Here is a 17,358-nt window from a genome sequence, read left to right as displayed (position 1 = left end):
TTCTGTCACTTTTATTCAAGGATGGTTCAAATTACAGTTAAGATATTTATAAGGTTACAAAACATTTATTTTTCAAATAAATGCTAATCTTCTGAACTTTCTATTCACTAAAGATTTTTTTTTTTAAAAAGCAGCACAACTGTTTTAAACATTGATAATAGTAAATGTTTCTTGAGCACCAAATCAACGTATTACAATGATTTCTGAAAGATCATAAAGTAATGCTACTTATGGCTGCAGGAAATTTAGCTTTGCCATGAGAAATAAATTACATTTTAACATGTATATTAAAATAGAAAGCAGTTATTTAAAATGGTAGCCTAATATTTCACAATATTACCATTTTTACTGTATTTGATTAGAAATATTCAGCCTTGATAAGCATAAGAAACTTCTTTCAAAACATTAAAACAATTCTTCCTGACTAAACCTTTTCCTTATTATTATTTTTAGGCTTATGAACAATGCAATGCATACAGTACAGTATGTGTTTGGAGACATTATATGCATTAGTGCTAATCATGCAGTTTTCACCCTTTCATGTATGTGTTTTAGGTGCCTCGTAACAGCAGTTAATGGAAACATCCCCAGAATCCAAAATACATTTCCTCCATTTGCACAGATGATGTAAACTGTAGCACTGTTGCACACCCACGTCCACAGCTGAGTCCATGCCACAGGGAGATCCTCCATCATTCATCCCTGGAAGAAACCGACTGGTGAGGATGAAGGCAGTGTGTGCTCATTTGATTGCTGTCAGGAGGGGATGTGACTGTTCAGTGTGTGTGGGTCATACAGGACAGGGCTCTTCTGACCATCAGTCTCTCTCAGCTTATCATGAATAAACCACTGATGAAAGAGATGCAGACTTTTTGGGAGAGGAAGGAGAACAAATCGAGCCCTAGCAAGAAACCTAAACCGGTAAATATGTATTCAAGTTCCTTATAATATACCAACATAGCACCTATAGTCGTGATGGGAAAACATTGTTTTGAACTCACCAGAGTAATCTGCATTTGATAATGCATCTAAAAATACACGCGCGCCTGCAGCGAGACATTAAACAGACGCGCGCGCGCACACGATTGCGCGAGCGCGTTTGGTGCAGCGATGACATTGAGGAAAAACAGTGAACTGGGAGTAAAACACAACCTGTATCAACAAACAAAATAGCAAGGCAGCTAACTGAAGGGGACTATGATCCGAGATAAAATCGTAACGCAGAGTTTGGTAGGACCCATTGAAAAAGCGATATGAACAAACGCTTAGGACCAGTTGCTGTACTGGACGTGATTTGATTACTATTACAACAACGCAGATTAAGCAGCAATTGACGGCGAAAAAAGTTTATTAAGTCAAGTCACTTGCTGGTATTATTGCAATGAACAAAAATGTATTTTTTTATTTATTTCCACAGAGTGTGGAAAGTTGTTTATTTATTTAACGTTATGTTGTTACTGGCAATTTTATGGTCTTATTGCAAATTATTTTTTTATTTCAATAGCATTTGATGTTGTTGACGGCAATTTTTGGGACTTTATTTATTTGTTTGTGTTATTAACATTTTAATATCTACCTGCCTGTCTAAAAACAAGACATTTTTGATTTTAATGCACTGTAATTTATTTAAATAACATTTAATGTTAATTGTAATTGTTTGGTCTTTATTTGTATGTTTGTTTGTTTGTGTAAATAACATTTACACATCTCTCTGTCTAAAAACTGATTATTCAGTTTAAGAAGTACTGAACTATTCAGTACTTATATCGAAACTGGTTATTGACATTTTTGGTTATATTGCACTGCTATTTATTAATTTGTATATGTAAATAATGTTGGATGTTGTTAATTGCAGTTTTTGGTCTTATTGCAGTCTTTATTTATTGAACATTTGATGTTGTTAATGGTAACTGTTTGGTGTTTGTTTATTTTTTATATCTGTTTGTCTAAAACCATCTGAAATTAGTTGAGTTTTTTTGTCTGCATGTTATTTATTTATTTATTATATGAACAATTTATGCTCTTATTGCACATTATGCATCCATCCATATACATTTGAAATTGGTTTCTGACCATTGTTTCACTTATCTATTTATTTTAAATTGGTTGTTGACAATGTTGTCTTTATTGCATCAGCTGTAAATGGATAGGCTAATTTATTTATTTATTACAACATTTTAAATCTATTTGAAATAACACTCAAATAGTAATCAAAAATATGTGTACTCCTTTCAATAACGCAATATTATGTTTATTCAGCCAAAGCCTCAGAATGCCATCACTATTGCGGTGTCCTCCCGCGCCCTCTTCAATATGGATCAGGAGCAGGACATTTATGAGCACCAGGGAATGGAGGATTACCTGAACTATCAGATCCAACATGAGAACGAGCCATTCACACCCGGACCTGCTTTCCCCTTCGTTAAGGTCAAACCTGTTTGAATGTACTTACACACAGCAATGATATCAGTAATGAGAAAAACTATGACTCCGTTTAAAATGATCTCGACTTAAGGCATAATTACTGAATTCTCACTCTTCTATGGATATAGAAGGAATGAGTGAAATGCTTTTTCTGTCCTGTTTAGGCAGTGGAGGCAGTGAATGCTCGACTCAGAGATCTGTATCCAGACAGTGAAGAGCTCTTTGATGTGGTTCTGATGACGAGCAATCATGCTCATGTGGGACTTCGGCTCATAAATTCAATTAATCATCACCGTAGGTCAAAAGATCTTTGACTGACTGCTTTTCACTGGATAAACATCAGGAATTTGTGTCCCTTTGAAACATGGCAAACTCTGTTTTAATGCCATGGCCCCTGAAACATAAGGACACACCCATGCGAGACTCCAATCCTGATGTATAAAAGCAGCTATATATTTCCAAACATAATGCCCCATTTGTACTGTGAGAAAATATTAACACCGTTTCTACCTGAGTTAAACAATTGGCTTTTATATTGTCAATTATTAAAATATTTAGAAACACTTTACCATAAGATTTAATTTATGTACATTAGATAAGATGAACAATACTTCTACAGCATTTATTAATTACTAACTTATTTAAAGTTTACTTCAACATTTACTAATAATTACATTTTTAGTAACTATCATTAAAAAAGGTTAAATAAATGCTGTAAAAACATATTGCTAGTTAGTTCGTGTTAACTAATGCATTATTTATTATTATTTATGCAATTATTAACGTTTTATAATATAATATTTGTATTAAGTTGATAGCGTATACATACTATTAAAAATAATTATTTATATAATTGTTTCTTTAAAGCTATATATTAAAGTATTGTCTTGTAAAGTCATGCAGGTTTGGAATAAACCATGACAGAATTTTCAATTTTGGATGAACAATCCAAAAACCATCTTATTACATTTGACATTGTTTAAAAAGCTACAGAATGTTTCCCTAGATGCTAAATTCATGCCTCTGAGCTCATTGCAGTGATCAAAAGATTGTGTTGAGGTTTATTTTAAAGTGCACTTACGTTTGGAGGTAGTCCTCTCTATAATTACACTGAACAAAATTATAAACGCAACACTTTTGTTTTTGCCCCCATTTTTCATGAGCTGAACTCAAAGATCTAATACTTTAGAAAAAGGCCTATTTATCTCAAATATTGTTCACAAATCTGTCTAAATCTGTGTTAGTAAGCACTTATCCTTTGCCGAGATAATCCATCCACCTCACAGGTGTGGCATATCAAGATGCTGATTAGACAGCATGATTATTGCACAGGTGTGCCTTAGGCTGGCCACAATAAAAGGCCACTCTAAAATGTGCAGAAACACAAGAACAATGCCACAGATGTCGCAAGTTTTGAGGGAGCGAGCAATTGGCATGCTGACTGCAAGAATGTCCACCAGAGCTGTTGCCCGTGAGTTGAATGTTCACTTCTCTACCATAAGCCGTCTCCAAAGGCGTTTCAGAGAATTTGGCAGTACATCCAACCGGGCTCACAACCGCAGACCACGTGTAACCACACCAGCCCAGGACCTCCACATCCAGCATCTTCACCTCCAAGATCATCCGAGACCAGCCACCCGGACAGCCGCTGCAACAATCGGTTTGCATAACCAAAGAATTTCTGCAGAAACTGTCTCAGGGAAGCTCATCTGCATGCTAGTCGTCCTCATCGGGGTCTCGACCTGACTGCAGTTCGTCGTCGTAACCGACTTGAGTGGGCAAATGCTCACATTCGATGGTGTCTGGCACTTTGGAGAGGTGTTCTCTTCACGGATGAATTCCGGTTTTCACTGTACAGGGCAGATGGCGTCGTGTGGGTGAGTGGTTTGTTGATGTCAACGTTGTGGATCGAGTGGCCCATGGTGGCGGTGGGGTTATGGTATTGGCAGGCGTATGTTATGGACAACGAACACAGGTGCATTTTATTGATGGCATTTTGAATGCACAGAGATACCGTGACGAGATCCTGAGGCCCATTGTTGTGCCATTCATCCACGACCATCACCTCATGTTGAAGCATGATAATGCACGGCCCCATGTTGCAAGGATCTGTACGCAATTCCTGGAAGCTGAAAACATCCCAGTTCTTACAGCGTGTTCCAGGTCCTGCCAATATCCAGCAACTTCGCACAGCCATTGAAGAGGAGTGGACCAACATTTCACTGTCCACAATCAACAACCTGATCAACTCTATGCGAAGGAAATGTGTTGCACTGCGTGAGGCAAATGGTGGTCACACCAGATACTGACTGGTTTTTGGACTTTGTGTGCATAGAAAAAGTCTTAGATCTTTGAGTTGATCTCATGAAAAATGGTGGCAAAAACAAAAGTGTTGCGTTTATAATTTTGTTCAGTATATGTAAAAGTGTAAATAATGTCTTCTGTTGTCTGTTATTTCCAGAGCTGTTTATAGAGCGCTTTTGCATGACTGGAGGCAACAGCCCTATTGGTTATCTGAAAGCATACCACACCAACCTTTATCTGTCAGCGGATTCACTGAAAGTTAGAGAAGCCATTGAAGAAGGTGAGTGGAGTGTTTGGGGATGTCATTATCTTAGAACGGTAGAATCATAAATATACTAATATTGTTTTAATGTGAAATTCTTTTTTTAGGAATTGCAGCAGCTACAGTATTCTCACAAGGAAAAATCACAGAGGTGTCGGAGACTCAGCTGCGAGTGGCTTTTGATGGAGATGCTGTTCTCTTCTCAGATGAGTCGGAGAGAATTTACAAAGCCCACGGACTGGACAAGTTCTTTGAACACGAGAAAGCCCACGAAAATAAACCTCTTGATCATGTATGTTCAATTTAAATGTAATAGCAGTGTTATATACCATGCCGTGAATTCTTAAATTGCAGCAAAAGTCATTCACATTTTGGATAATCAAATGAAGTTCTCAACGTTTCAAGTATTTTTCACAAGAAAACGAGGATAATATACTTGTGACTAGGGTTGTCCAATGAATACCTGTTGAACACCAGTACAATCGGTACCAGTCAGTACTAAAAAAAAAAGCTGATGGTACCAGGATTTCCGCAGTACCAGGTATAGGCCTATTTGGTACCCTCTGATAGGCTGCTTTCGAATGCTGTCGTTCATTTTTGTTGGAACTTCTGAGTGCCAAAGGTTTCTATTTATAGCATGTTTTACAAGTGTTAAGAATTGTAGCCAATCACAATCCTATCTGTTGAGCGCGTGGCCTGTCAGTGGCGCTAGTCAGTAAGTTAGCCAGAATCCGCTTAAAGGTTTAGTTCACCTCACAATGAAAATTTCCTAATAATTTACTCACCCCAATGCCATCCAAGATATCCATGTCTTTCTTTCCTCAGTGGAAGAGAAATTAATTTTTTTGAGGAAAACATTTCTGGATTTTTCTTCGAATAATAGACTTCAATGACAACAAGTGTTTTGAAGTCCAAATCAATGCAGTTTCAAAGGTCTATTAAGTGCTTAAAAAGCCTGTGCACGATTGCAGCTGAGGATGAGAGTCTTATCTCGCGAAACGATAGGTCATTTAAAAAAAAAAATATATATATATATATATATATATACTTTTTAACTACAATTGTTTGGATTGAGCTGATCTGCAACGCGCCGGGAACTACGTCATCACGTTGAAAGGTCACTGTCAATGTCGCGGGCGCCAGCGGTTGAAGTCCATTTTTCGAAGAAAAATCCAGAAATGTTTTCCTCAAAAAACTTAATTTCTCTTCCACTGAGGAAAGAAAGACATGGATATCTTGGATGGCATTGGGGTGAGTAAATTATTAGGAAATTTTCATTTTGAGGTGAACTAATCCTTTAACGCTGCTGGAAAGGTTTTGTTTTGTTTAACGTGAGCTGCACTAGCCTGCGAAAACCCAGACAAACTTCCAGCAAATTTAGATTTGCTCTGCAAGTTAGTCTGGCGAAGAGCCCATTCAAGCTCATTTCCAATCTTTCCAAATCGAGGCACCAATCACAAGATTATTGACAATTTAAATGTGCGATTGAATCGGAAACTGCTATGATTGACACTGATAACCAACAGACGAGTACCATTGAACAGTTTATGCTCTGGTACCAAAATTGGTACCAAGAACCTTGTAATTTTACTGGTATTGGTACCGACTACTGAAATTTTGGTACCGTGATGACCCTATTTCTGACAGAAATTATCTTTTTTTATATATATATATAGGGACCACTTAAAGGGTTCCTGGAAGCTCTGGGGAGACTGCAACAGAAATTCTATGCCAAAGGCCAGCGCTTGGACTGTCCCATCCGGACCTATTTGGTCACAGCTCGCAGTGCAGCCAGTTCAGGCACCCGGGCCCTCAAGACGCTGCGTTCATGGGGCCTGGAGACAGACGAGGCTCTCTTCCTTGCAGGAGCCCCTAAAGGCCCCATGCTGGAAAAGATCAGGCCTCACATCTTCTTCGATGATCAAATGTTCCACGTGGAGGGAGCGGCAGAACTGGGAACTGTGGCGGCTCATGTTCCCTATGGAATTGCCCAGAGGTTTCCATCAAAGACAGGGAAGGAAGTAAAAAAAGACTTCTCAGCCAAGCAGCTAGTGTGAATACTGGTCTGTGGACTATGTGACTATGTGAGTTTTGCTTTTCCATCTTCCAAAAATGGACCAGTTTGTCCATGACAGACCCTCTGCGCTGAAGGTTGTTCACTTGCTTGTAGCAAGCCATAAATAAACAGAGAACAAAACTGGTATGGGTTAGGCCCTATAATTGGTATTTTACCGTTTTCTGTTCTAATGTAAAAGTACATGTTATTTAATTATTGTGCCACAGTGTCACTTATCTGAAGCTAAAATGCACTTATGCTCTGTTGGATATCATATCACCTTTAACACTTCTAGCCATACATATTTTCGGCTGTTATATTGCAATCGTCATGTTTTGAATGACCATCTCTGTGATTGTTCACCATAAAGGGCTGTTTACTCTGTATCTACCCTCTATCCGTGCATATCCGTTATGCAGTGTTTTGATTCATCAGTGCTATCTTCAAATTTGGCTTGGTTTTATCTGCAGTGTGGCGATAATGTGTTACTCAGGGCATGCTCAAGTCAATGTTTGCACTGAATCCCATAATAAACAGTGAAGAGGAAATGTATGTTGAAAAATAGACAATGTTTATTTCTCTTAGTTCAGAATAACTGCCACCGTCTTGATAGCGGAATGCTTTGCTCTCTTTTTTTATCACATATTTAGTTATCATGAATTAGGTATCATTCGAAAGATCCAAAAACTCAAAATTCCTCTGGTGAAAACAGTTGCATTACCATGTAAACGGTAGGCTACTTTAAAACCTTAGAGGGCTCCTCCCCCTAGTGGGCGGTGTTATGTTTTATACTACATTTATTTGAACATTTATTTGTTATACGATCCAAAATTTTTCTAATCTTTACAAAACGCATATCGTTGGAATGGTCTGAGACTCAATGTTGTTGGCGACTGTTTTGTGATAGAAGTGATATTGTGACAGAAATTAATTAATCAGTGAACACGTCCAAAAAAAAAAAATGTGTGTCACTCGGTGGCTATTTTTTGGTAAAGCGCCGAAACAAAATTTCATATGAACTTACATTTTTACGATATCAACTTCGGAATACCGAACGCAAAGGTAGATGTACGTTCACACCGCCGAATTTTGCCGCTCTCGCCGCCCTGCCAGCGACGCCGTGGAAAGATTCGTGGACGCTCTGATGCTCTGACGTAGATCGAACGCGTGGTCATTTTTACAACTGTATTTAAAGGGGCCACAAAGCATCAATCATGTCGATCGTTATTTTTGCAGAAAATTGATCGATAGAAAAAAATTAACAATTATAGTGACATGTTTGCTAATGAAGTAAACAAATTAAAAGCCATTTGTGTGGTGTGGCTTTTGTGTTCATGGTTAAGTGCTATTATAATTTACATTACTGCTGAAAAAAAGCGTTCTAGCGCGAAAACATTGCCTATAAATAGTGTAGTGCGCCTTCTTATCAAATTCAAATGATCAACCTCCTCTATTTTGCTTGGGAACTAATGTGGTCAGAACCAAAGTTTACAGGACTGCGTTCTCTGGACTCCTCTCAAACGGAGCACTTCTATATTCCGATTGGTTGCCGCCGGTTGCCACCGAACCGCGTCATTGCTTATTACCATAAAGTTGACCTGACTTCAACTCTCCTCGCCGTTCTCACCATAGATATCATATATGGTTCTCACCGTCCAAGACGCGCCGCGCCGCTCTCGCCAGAGCTCGCCGCCGGCTCTCATTGAAAATGAATGACTTCCGGCCACTTTGACGCTCTCACCGACGGCGGTGTGAACGCACAGAATGCCACCCTTACTGCTGGGGAAAAATACTAAAAGCCAGCCTAGGTTGCTCTCCCAGCTTTGATAATTTTCTACTGTCACTTGTGTAAAGCAAAAAATGATTAAAAATCGAATCTCTCAGGTATCTCTCATGGTATTTTGCCGTACGGTTACCATGGTAACTTTAAGGTCCTGTTTTAAGGGCGGGACTTCAAAACAACAAAACAATCTCTGAGAAACTCTGTTGGACTTTTAACTCGCGTCCAGCTGGTTAATGTTCCACCCACTTTAAATATTACGACTAACTTCTGGGTCGTGCTTATAGTTTAGTTCATGTATATAGGAGGTTTGCATAAATAAAATAGTAAGGTAATAATAGCAAGTAACGTTTCGCAGTCTGTGTTTAGGAATGCGATCACATGATTAGTCTCATATGACTTTGATGAGAGAGGGAATGAGAGCGAGAGAAGAAATCTTAAGTAGTTCCAATATTACACTATTTTACCAATGCTGTCGTGTACCGTGATGAATGCAGATGGATAAACAGATGTGGGGACTCTTGAAGTAAATCGCTGGATCATGGAGCGTTTGGGGGTTTTGTCTGTTCTCGTCGCCGCTTGTGTTTTGGGTGAGTTTCCAAATCAACGGGACATCTGAGACTTTCATAACGCATTTTATTATTTTTCTTTTATTATTTAGATAATATTTTAAAACATACAATGGAATATTTAAATTGTTTCTCTTGTTGAACGCCAGCAACATCTCGCTTTGTGAATGTTTGATTATTGTTTATTGATTATTATTGAATGTCAGATATTCTCTCTGTATCTACTACTTGACAACATGTCCCCACCCATTATTCTATCTATCTATCTATCTATCTATCTATCTATCTATCTATCTATCTATCTATCTATCTATCTATCTATCTATCTATCTATCTATCTATTTTATTAGCCTAATGTTTAATATTCATATCAGGAAAAATAGATATACGTGTGTAAAGGGGTGTGTAAATCGTGTTTGGGTCTTGACCATTTAAAATAATTGTACACCACTTTTACTGATTGCAACAAATTAACCCGAGGTTTCACCATTTTTAACTTTTGTAAATACATTTACCAGAAGTGGTGGAGCATCAGTTTTTCAGTACAGAGACCACTTTAGTTTGAGGGGTTTTACCAACAACATTCTTTGTGAAATCTAACAGGCCTTAACCTAAAAATATGTCCAAATCTTTTGGGCAAAATCCATAACTCTGCTGTAAACAGTAAACACAGACGGTATTTGGGTTATTGGCATTATGGCATGCAGTGACGTCAGTTTTCTGTAGTGTGACATTTTTAGTTTTTTCTGACCCCTGATTCATCCATTTGTCTATATGATTTGTCAACCTCTTCATGTGTGTATTTTAAAGAATGTGTTAAAGTAAGAATGTGTTAAAATGAGCTGAAAAGTATCATAACATGTCAGTCAGAGTCAAGTAAAACATATTTTTCAGAGTCTCTTAGTTGCAAAGGCTTGGAAAAGAACAAACAGAGAAATGGTTCGTGGGTCCCTCACTTAGTATTTCTGGAGTGAAATCAAGTCATATGACCGGCGTCCCCTCAGAATAATTGTGTTTCTTCAGTGGGAGCTTGTGTCGCTGAGGGTGACCGGCCTCATGGCTAATATGATTACGCTCACAATAAGGACTCTGTTTGCCTTTTTGCTGATGGTTAACAAGCATATTGTGCCATTTAGAGTATACACCAAGAGACAATAAAAAAACCACACACACAGTTGAAGGAATGTAAGCATGATTCATGTGATGCTGTTACAATAAACCTTTAAACCAACCTTTTCAAAAGGTTGAGCAGTATTGAGCCAAAATAAGCCAGAAATAATGTATTATTTGTGACTTTTATTGTGCTTTAAAATATATGTATAGTATACTTAAAGGCAGGGTAGGTAGAAATCCCCAAAAATACTTTTTTCCAAATTTGTTTAAACTGTCTTTATATATCAATGCATAATTAAAATGTAAGTACTCTGGAAAAGAAATTATACAAATCGAGTGTCTGTAGTCCTCTCAGGACTGCAATAAACACAGCTCATTATTCCATTAACTCCCACCCCCTCCCTTCTCGGCTCCTCCCAAAGCCACGCCCCCAAAACACATGAACGCGCGATCCCGGCCGTTCCCTCAGCTGGAAGAGTCGGACGCGATTACCAGCACCGAGCAGAGAGGAGCGCAGTGCATGTAGTGACATCATGTCAGAATCACAAGTAATAAAATAACTAACTTTATTGTTGTACAAACTGTCATTCATTCACTGAACGACACAAGATTAAAGTCTATCCTGTCAGAAAGAAGAGACTCCGCGAATATAGTGGAAACGGGGTGGTGGCCTTGTAAATCCACTTTTTGATGGCTTGGACGTTGATTTGTCTTTCTCATAACTATAAAAACAAGCAAATCACCATAACAGTTAAATCACCACATTTTTTAAATGTATTGTTTACAGATAAACTGAGTAACATACACTCAAACACCTTCTCACAACTGCATTGCAGACACAAGATAATATAACACACACACACACAACATATATTGTATAACACATACAGATACAACACAAAGACATAGGTAAACATATGTAGAGCATATAACAACAAACCAAACGTGAAAAAACGGAGCAGGTAGAGTTCACGGTGAACATAGGAACAAAGTTTAGGCAGAGGGTAAAGCTAGGAATAAAAACAGATCCCCTAAACTTTTTAACCTAAAGTTAAATTTGGCGAAATTAAACAAAACAGCTTTCAACTGCAGATAGGCCTATTGCTTATTTATCGTCTCAACCCTGGCTCACTAACAGTAACAAAGTTACACTGTCATAGCTAAGCCAGTGTAACGTTAGTTATGTATCGTAACGTTAGGTAGCTATATTAGGTAGCTACGTGTGCTAGTGATACATGCTTCATGAAAAAATAAATGCCATCAAAATGAAAACAGCAAGATTAGCTGTCCAGCAGAAATAAAGCCATCATGGAGTCACTTTTCAGCCCCTTGAGATCCCTCAGTTGTCGCCACCGCTGGAAAGCCACGCCGATATTGACTCTCGTATGATTTCTTTATTTATCCAAAGACTTTTCTTTCATAGCCTTTTCAAATACTGTCTTCCTTTTTTTAACTTGTTTGACTTCGCTGCCTCAATATGCAGGTACCGAGAATTTTGACTGTTCTTTCTCTGCCATAATTGTTATTACTAGCTTCCTCTTCAAACGGGTGCGCGCATTTGGGCTGCTCCTGTATCAGCAGAGGTGGTATCCATGGTAGCGAGGGAGAGTGACAGTCGCCCCAGCCAATCATTTCTTTCGTCCCGAATGGAATAATGAGCTGTGTTTATTACAGTCCTGAGAGGACTACAAACACTCGATTTTTTAAATTTCTTTTCCAGAGTACTTACATTTTAATTATGCATTGATATATAAAGACAGTTTAAACAAATTTGGAAAAAAGTATTTTTGGGGATTTCAACCTACCCTGCCTTTAAAGTGTTAGTTCATCCAAAAATGAAAATTATGTAATTATTTACTCACCCTCATGTCGTTCCAAACCCGTAAGACTTCTTTCATCTTCAGAACACAAATGAAGATATTATTGATGAAATCTGAGAGATTTCTGTCCCTCCATTCACAGTCTACGTAACTACCACTTTCAAGCCCCGGAAAGTAGAGTTGCACGATTGCAATTTTCTTGTCCGATTCTGATTATTTTGTGATTGTGACCAGCCAATACAGATTTTTGCAGATTCCAACTTTCTTTGGTCTGTGGTTGTGTAGGAGCGGTGATGAGTCAGACGACACTCAGTCCTGCTGTGACGATCACCACAGTCAGTGCAAACGTGACCACTGCGTCTCCCAGCTGCTCCTCGCTCAACACCTCCACCTGCACGGCCTGCGCTCCTGGCTCTTATTACGATAACGGTGGGCTCATGTGCATTCAATGCTGATTTAAAGTGTTCCACACATGTTGAAGCTGACACATGCACTTTCTCTGTCTGTGTCCTCAGAAACTCTGCTGTGTTCCTGCTGTCCTGATGTGGGCCTGTGTGTGTTACCTGGAGCCTGTCTTCTCTGTGTCCAGGGCTTCTATCAGCCTCTAGCTGGACAGCAGGCTTGTCTGCCTTGTTCATCTGGGTTTTACAGCAAGTGAGAGGAGAAAGTATTACGTCGTTTATGTTTATTCAAAGCATAAGGGTTCTTTCCATGCCAAGACTCTAATATTTTTTTTTATCCATTAGTTCTACAGGAAGCCCCGTCTGCCAGGCATGTCCTACTGGTTCCTACAGCAATAACACGGCCTCCGTCTCCTGCAGGGCCTGCGCACCGGGTAACAAGTGATGTGTTCATTCATTTTTTGCTTTTTTATATAAATCAATTGACATATAGAGGGGTGGAGAAAAAAACGAATACTACATACAACTACTACAGATACAACATATCGAAATATAAAGGGAAATCATGTTATCTATAATCTATTTTATATCATTATCATTATATTTTATAGAATATCATTAGAAATAGTTTTGTTTTTGTAATAATATAAAATTTATTATTTAATACAAATTCTAAAGTGTCTTAAAGTGTCTTAAAGAAGATATGAGTAGATCATGTATTTTCTGCTTATAATACATGTATGAGATATTAAATGTAATCTGAAATTTCAAACATTTAGTAAGCATTTAATAAAAATGGAAAAGTATTTTTTTATTTATTGCTTTAGGTTTCTACACATCTTTGCAAAATTCCTCATTGTGTAACCCATGTCCACAAGGCACGTACTGCAAGTAAGTTCCCTTTCTGAACATTGCACCATAAACTGTATGTCTCAGACTGTAAGTAATATATATAAACTTCCCATCTCCCCCAAAAAAGCGCTGTTTGGATTTAAGTAGGCAAACACTTTTTTTGCAGTGATTATTTTGTTTCTAGTATGTTATATGTTTGGCAACAGTTCTTCTAACCCTAATTGATGGAGTGTGTAGCTTTTCATTTCTAAAACAACCCATCATGGCCATTTTCCAGGATGACAATGTCAAGATTCTTCAGGCTCAGATTGTGAAAGAATGGGTTTGAGGTCCGTGAAGAATCATTTTCACACACTAATTGGCTCCTCTGAGTCCAGACCTTAATTCATTGGAAATCTTTGGGATGTGCCGGAAGAGACTTTACAGATTGCTTTAAAAAAATGGATGCACCTTTTGATGGAAATAAACATTGTGCCATAAAATGGTTATAATTTGTTGTAAAGAGGTTGTTTTATTTTGTTTCATTGTTACAGTTCTCCCCTTCTCCCTTTCTGATAGTTCCTCCAGTTGTACGCAATGCCGGATCTGTCCTGCAGGCTCAGAGGCTCTACAGATCGCTGCCAAAGACTGTTCGCCCTGTCGTCCAGGTATCTTCTTTTAGCCTTGTTGCAAAGCTTTAGTGAGATAGGTCATCCGCATGACTAAAGCTACTTGGAAAACATGACGAAATCAATTTTTGCGTAGATCAGTACATGAATAAAAGTCTTTGTTGAACAAGTAAATCAGTATTTCCCCAGTGCGCTTATGAAACGCGAATAATGTCAGTATTTTGTTGACAGGAATGCACAAGCCTTCCTTTCAAACCATTTGTCAGATTTGCAGCAGTGGTTTCTATCAGGTCCGCTGGGGCCAGGAGAACTGTGACCTGTGTCCTGAAAACCATTATTGCCCTGTGAGTGATTACTTCCTTAAACAAACACACACATACAATCTTTACTGTTACCAATGGACTTGTTCCTCTTGCTTGAACACAAAGATTTTACTGTAGAGACTAGATTTTTACTTCCTTGTTTATCTAAGAAAATGACCAACATAAAATATTTGTCATTATTATATGTCATGTAATACATGTGCCTCTGTCTATGTGGTCCAGAGTCCTGATGTAAATCCGATCGAATGTCCCACTGATGCGTTCTGTCCCGAGGGCAGCACGGCCCCTGGTTACTGCATGGAGACCTTCTTCAGAAAGGTTGGGGAGACGTGTGAACTTGCTCCTGTTACCATTGCACTGCTTGTTATTGGAGGAGGAGGTATGAACATTCACATCACATCGTCTCTCCGTTGAACTTTGTTCCCCAACCAAAATGTGACAAATATCTATTTCAGTTTATTCAGTAATTAAGTTTTTCTGCTAAGTTCCGCCCCCTTGTTTGCACTTAAGTCACATTTGTCACATTCGCCAAAATTTCCACAGAGTTAAAAAAGTCTATTTTCAATAGTGTAGTGATTTATGAAGCACAGTTCACACAGAAGTCACTTTCAAACCAAGCAGTTTTCTGTTGGTCGATGCAGAAAATCCATTAAAAACTTGAAATCTGCCTAGGGAAATGTTTCACTCACGCAAAATTCCCTACTGTGTAGATTCCCGTTAAAATGACTGGGTTTTGCCCATGAAAATTCCGTGGACAACAGTAAATGTGACCGCATCTTTACTAGGTCATACAAATTAAAGCTACTAACATTATTATTATATCTATTAATCGGTGAGGAATAGGATTGGTCCGTAACATTTTTTATGACGATGCTTAGTAGAGCTGCACGATTAATTCCTAAATGCGATCTCATTCCTAAATGACAATGATTCGCCTGTCTATGAAAGTATGATCACAGTGAAGTGAACATTCAAATTTGCGTTGGCACTGCCGCTGAGACCGAGAGCAGTTGTCATGTATAGGTGTCACAAACAGTCTTTTGAACAGCACAGTATGGTTGTGTCTGTTACAAATATTCATATGATCACAGAAGTACTGGAATAAAAGGTTATAGTTTGGATAAACACCGATGTCTAGCGATGGTAGCGTTCAAAACAGACTAAATCACCTATTGAAAGTAACTTGATGCTTCATATAGAGACCAGAAATCATTACACCAGTAGGTGGCGAAAAGTGACTTAAAACATGGATTAGTCATTGAATCATTCATTCAAGAGATTCGTTCAAAAACGCTGATTAAGCCAGTAAAGAAACAAGTGAACTATTTATGCATGAGTCATTGAATCATTCAAACTGTTTTTTAATAATTCATGCAGATTAATTAAACAATTTAAATAGACTGCAAAAAAAACAAATCGTGATTCTCAATTTTATCCCGAATCGTGCAGCTGTAGTGCTTAACAGGAGGTCAGTTGTCACCCTCTTCTAATTCTTCTTCTCGTCTACAGTGGGTCTTCTCTTTATCATCGTTTTGGTTCTGCGGAGGAGAAGAGATAATGACAGTGAGCTGTCCCTCGCCCGTACGCCCCTCCTGCGTAAAGACAGACCACCTGGTCGCTTCTGCGGAATCCCTTGTGATGCGGAGCCTGTTTATGCAGGCTGGTGACATTACCACATAGATTTCGAGCTGCGTATATTTTGTCTGAATATTTCTATTAGAACTTTTATTGAACTGTTCTAAGCTTAAAAATGGTAAGATACTATTAAATATTTATGAATGGAGACGCACTTTTCTGAATTCCATTTTTAAACCCGTTTATTACTGACCATGTTATGAAGTTACATCTTTATATATTTGATTCTGACTGCTTTTCGAGTAAACCATTCAGTATTTTTTGGGGGGTGTTTTCTTTTGTTTAATTTTGCACCAGATATTAAGTTAAGCCATGGCACTGAAAGAATTTTGGACTATGTTGTTGGATTAAGCTTATTTTGTTCACATGTGTTTTTTTGTTTTGTTTGTTGGTACCCCTACATTTGACTACCTGGGGTCCTGGAGGTACATTTATATTTCATGTATTTAACATGTGATGTTAGATATTACTTTTTAAAAACAGAAATTTGGCCGATTTCCAATGTGGTATACTGGAATAAACAGCTTTGCACAACTTTGAAATAAAAGTGTTGTGTCTCTATGCAAGTTTGATTTTTGAAACTTCCCTTCAGAAATCCCCAACCGGTACTTTCATTATCTGACCAGTCATATGACAAAAATAAAGAAACATTAGCAAATCCTCTTCAGAAAGATAGATTAGAGTAACTAACATTTTTACTTCCCGAACATCATATGCCTATATCTTGTACCTTAATAACACTCTGTCCTCAGTGGCGCTTCTTTCCTGAAAATATCAGTTATCTTTTTCTTTTTCTTTTGGAATGCTTTATTCCCAACAAATAGCGTACTATGTAGGTAACTTTTATATTATATCAGACGAACACATCACATGCTCAGCAATTCAATAGGAATTTAAAAAAAAGAAAGAAAATGGACCAAAAAAAGAACAGACAGGGTATGTATCTATATATTGTTGAATAAGCATAAATAGATACTTTCCATGTGAAAAAGCTGAATAAAGAGCATATTGCAGTTGTTTTAATTGCTTTGTTATTTTTAGATTTGAAATTTCAGTGTCATCATTTATCATTACCTTTGCTTCATAGTTCTCTCTCTCTCTCTCTCTCTCTCTCTCTCTCTCTCTCTCTATATATATATATATATATATATCGATATAGAGTGTTTAGCGTAATTAAAAGAGGTGACAAGCTTTTTATTTATTTTTTTATA

At 37.9% G+C, this 17,358-nt stretch overlaps 2 protein-coding genes across 3 annotated transcripts; both read left to right on the top strand.

Annotated features, from left to right (window-relative positions):
* The first annotated feature begins 659 nt into the window (after positions 1-659).
* nt5c1ab (5'-nucleotidase, cytosolic IAb) lies at positions 660-7,608 on the top strand. Of its 2 annotated transcripts, none has more exons than XM_077238426.1 (6): positions 660-921; positions 2,260-2,427; positions 2,589-2,718; positions 4,886-5,008; positions 5,098-5,282; positions 6,667-7,608. In XM_077238426.1, the coding sequence occupies exons 1-6, from the start codon at positions 838-840 to the stop codon at positions 7,045-7,047; spliced, it is 1,071 nt and encodes a 356-aa protein (XP_077094541.1). In that variant the 5' UTR covers positions 660-837; the 3' UTR covers positions 7,048-7,608. The 2 variants fall into 2 exon arrangements, with proteins under 2 accessions (XP_077094541.1, XP_077094542.1); XM_077238427.1 differs by lacking the exon at positions 660-921 and adding an exon at positions 1,086-1,230.
* A 1,412-nt stretch (positions 7,609-9,020) lies between these two features.
* LOC143746525 (uncharacterized) lies at positions 9,021-16,694 on the top strand. The gene is made up of 10 exons (XM_077238381.1): positions 9,021-9,134; positions 9,324-9,416; positions 12,614-12,757; positions 12,844-12,982; positions 13,075-13,163; positions 13,557-13,620; positions 14,140-14,228; positions 14,421-14,533; positions 14,735-14,891; positions 16,022-16,694. Exons 2-10 carry the CDS (start codon positions 9,368-9,370, stop codon positions 16,177-16,179), a joined length of 1,002 nt encoding a protein of 333 aa, XP_077094496.1. The 5' UTR covers positions 9,021-9,134; positions 9,324-9,367; the 3' UTR covers positions 16,180-16,694.
* The last annotated feature ends 664 nt before the right edge of the window (positions 16,695-17,358 follow it).

Source organism: Siphateles boraxobius, unplaced genomic scaffold (genome assembly GCF_051911475.1).
Source record: "Siphateles boraxobius isolate OS27281-9 unplaced genomic scaffold, OSU_SipBor_1 22, whole genome shotgun sequence".
NCBI lineage: Eukaryota > Metazoa > Chordata > Actinopteri > Cypriniformes > Leuciscidae > Siphateles > Siphateles boraxobius.
The sequence above is the reverse complement of the archived record's forward strand: the minus strand, read 5'-3'. Positions and strand labels throughout refer to the sequence as shown.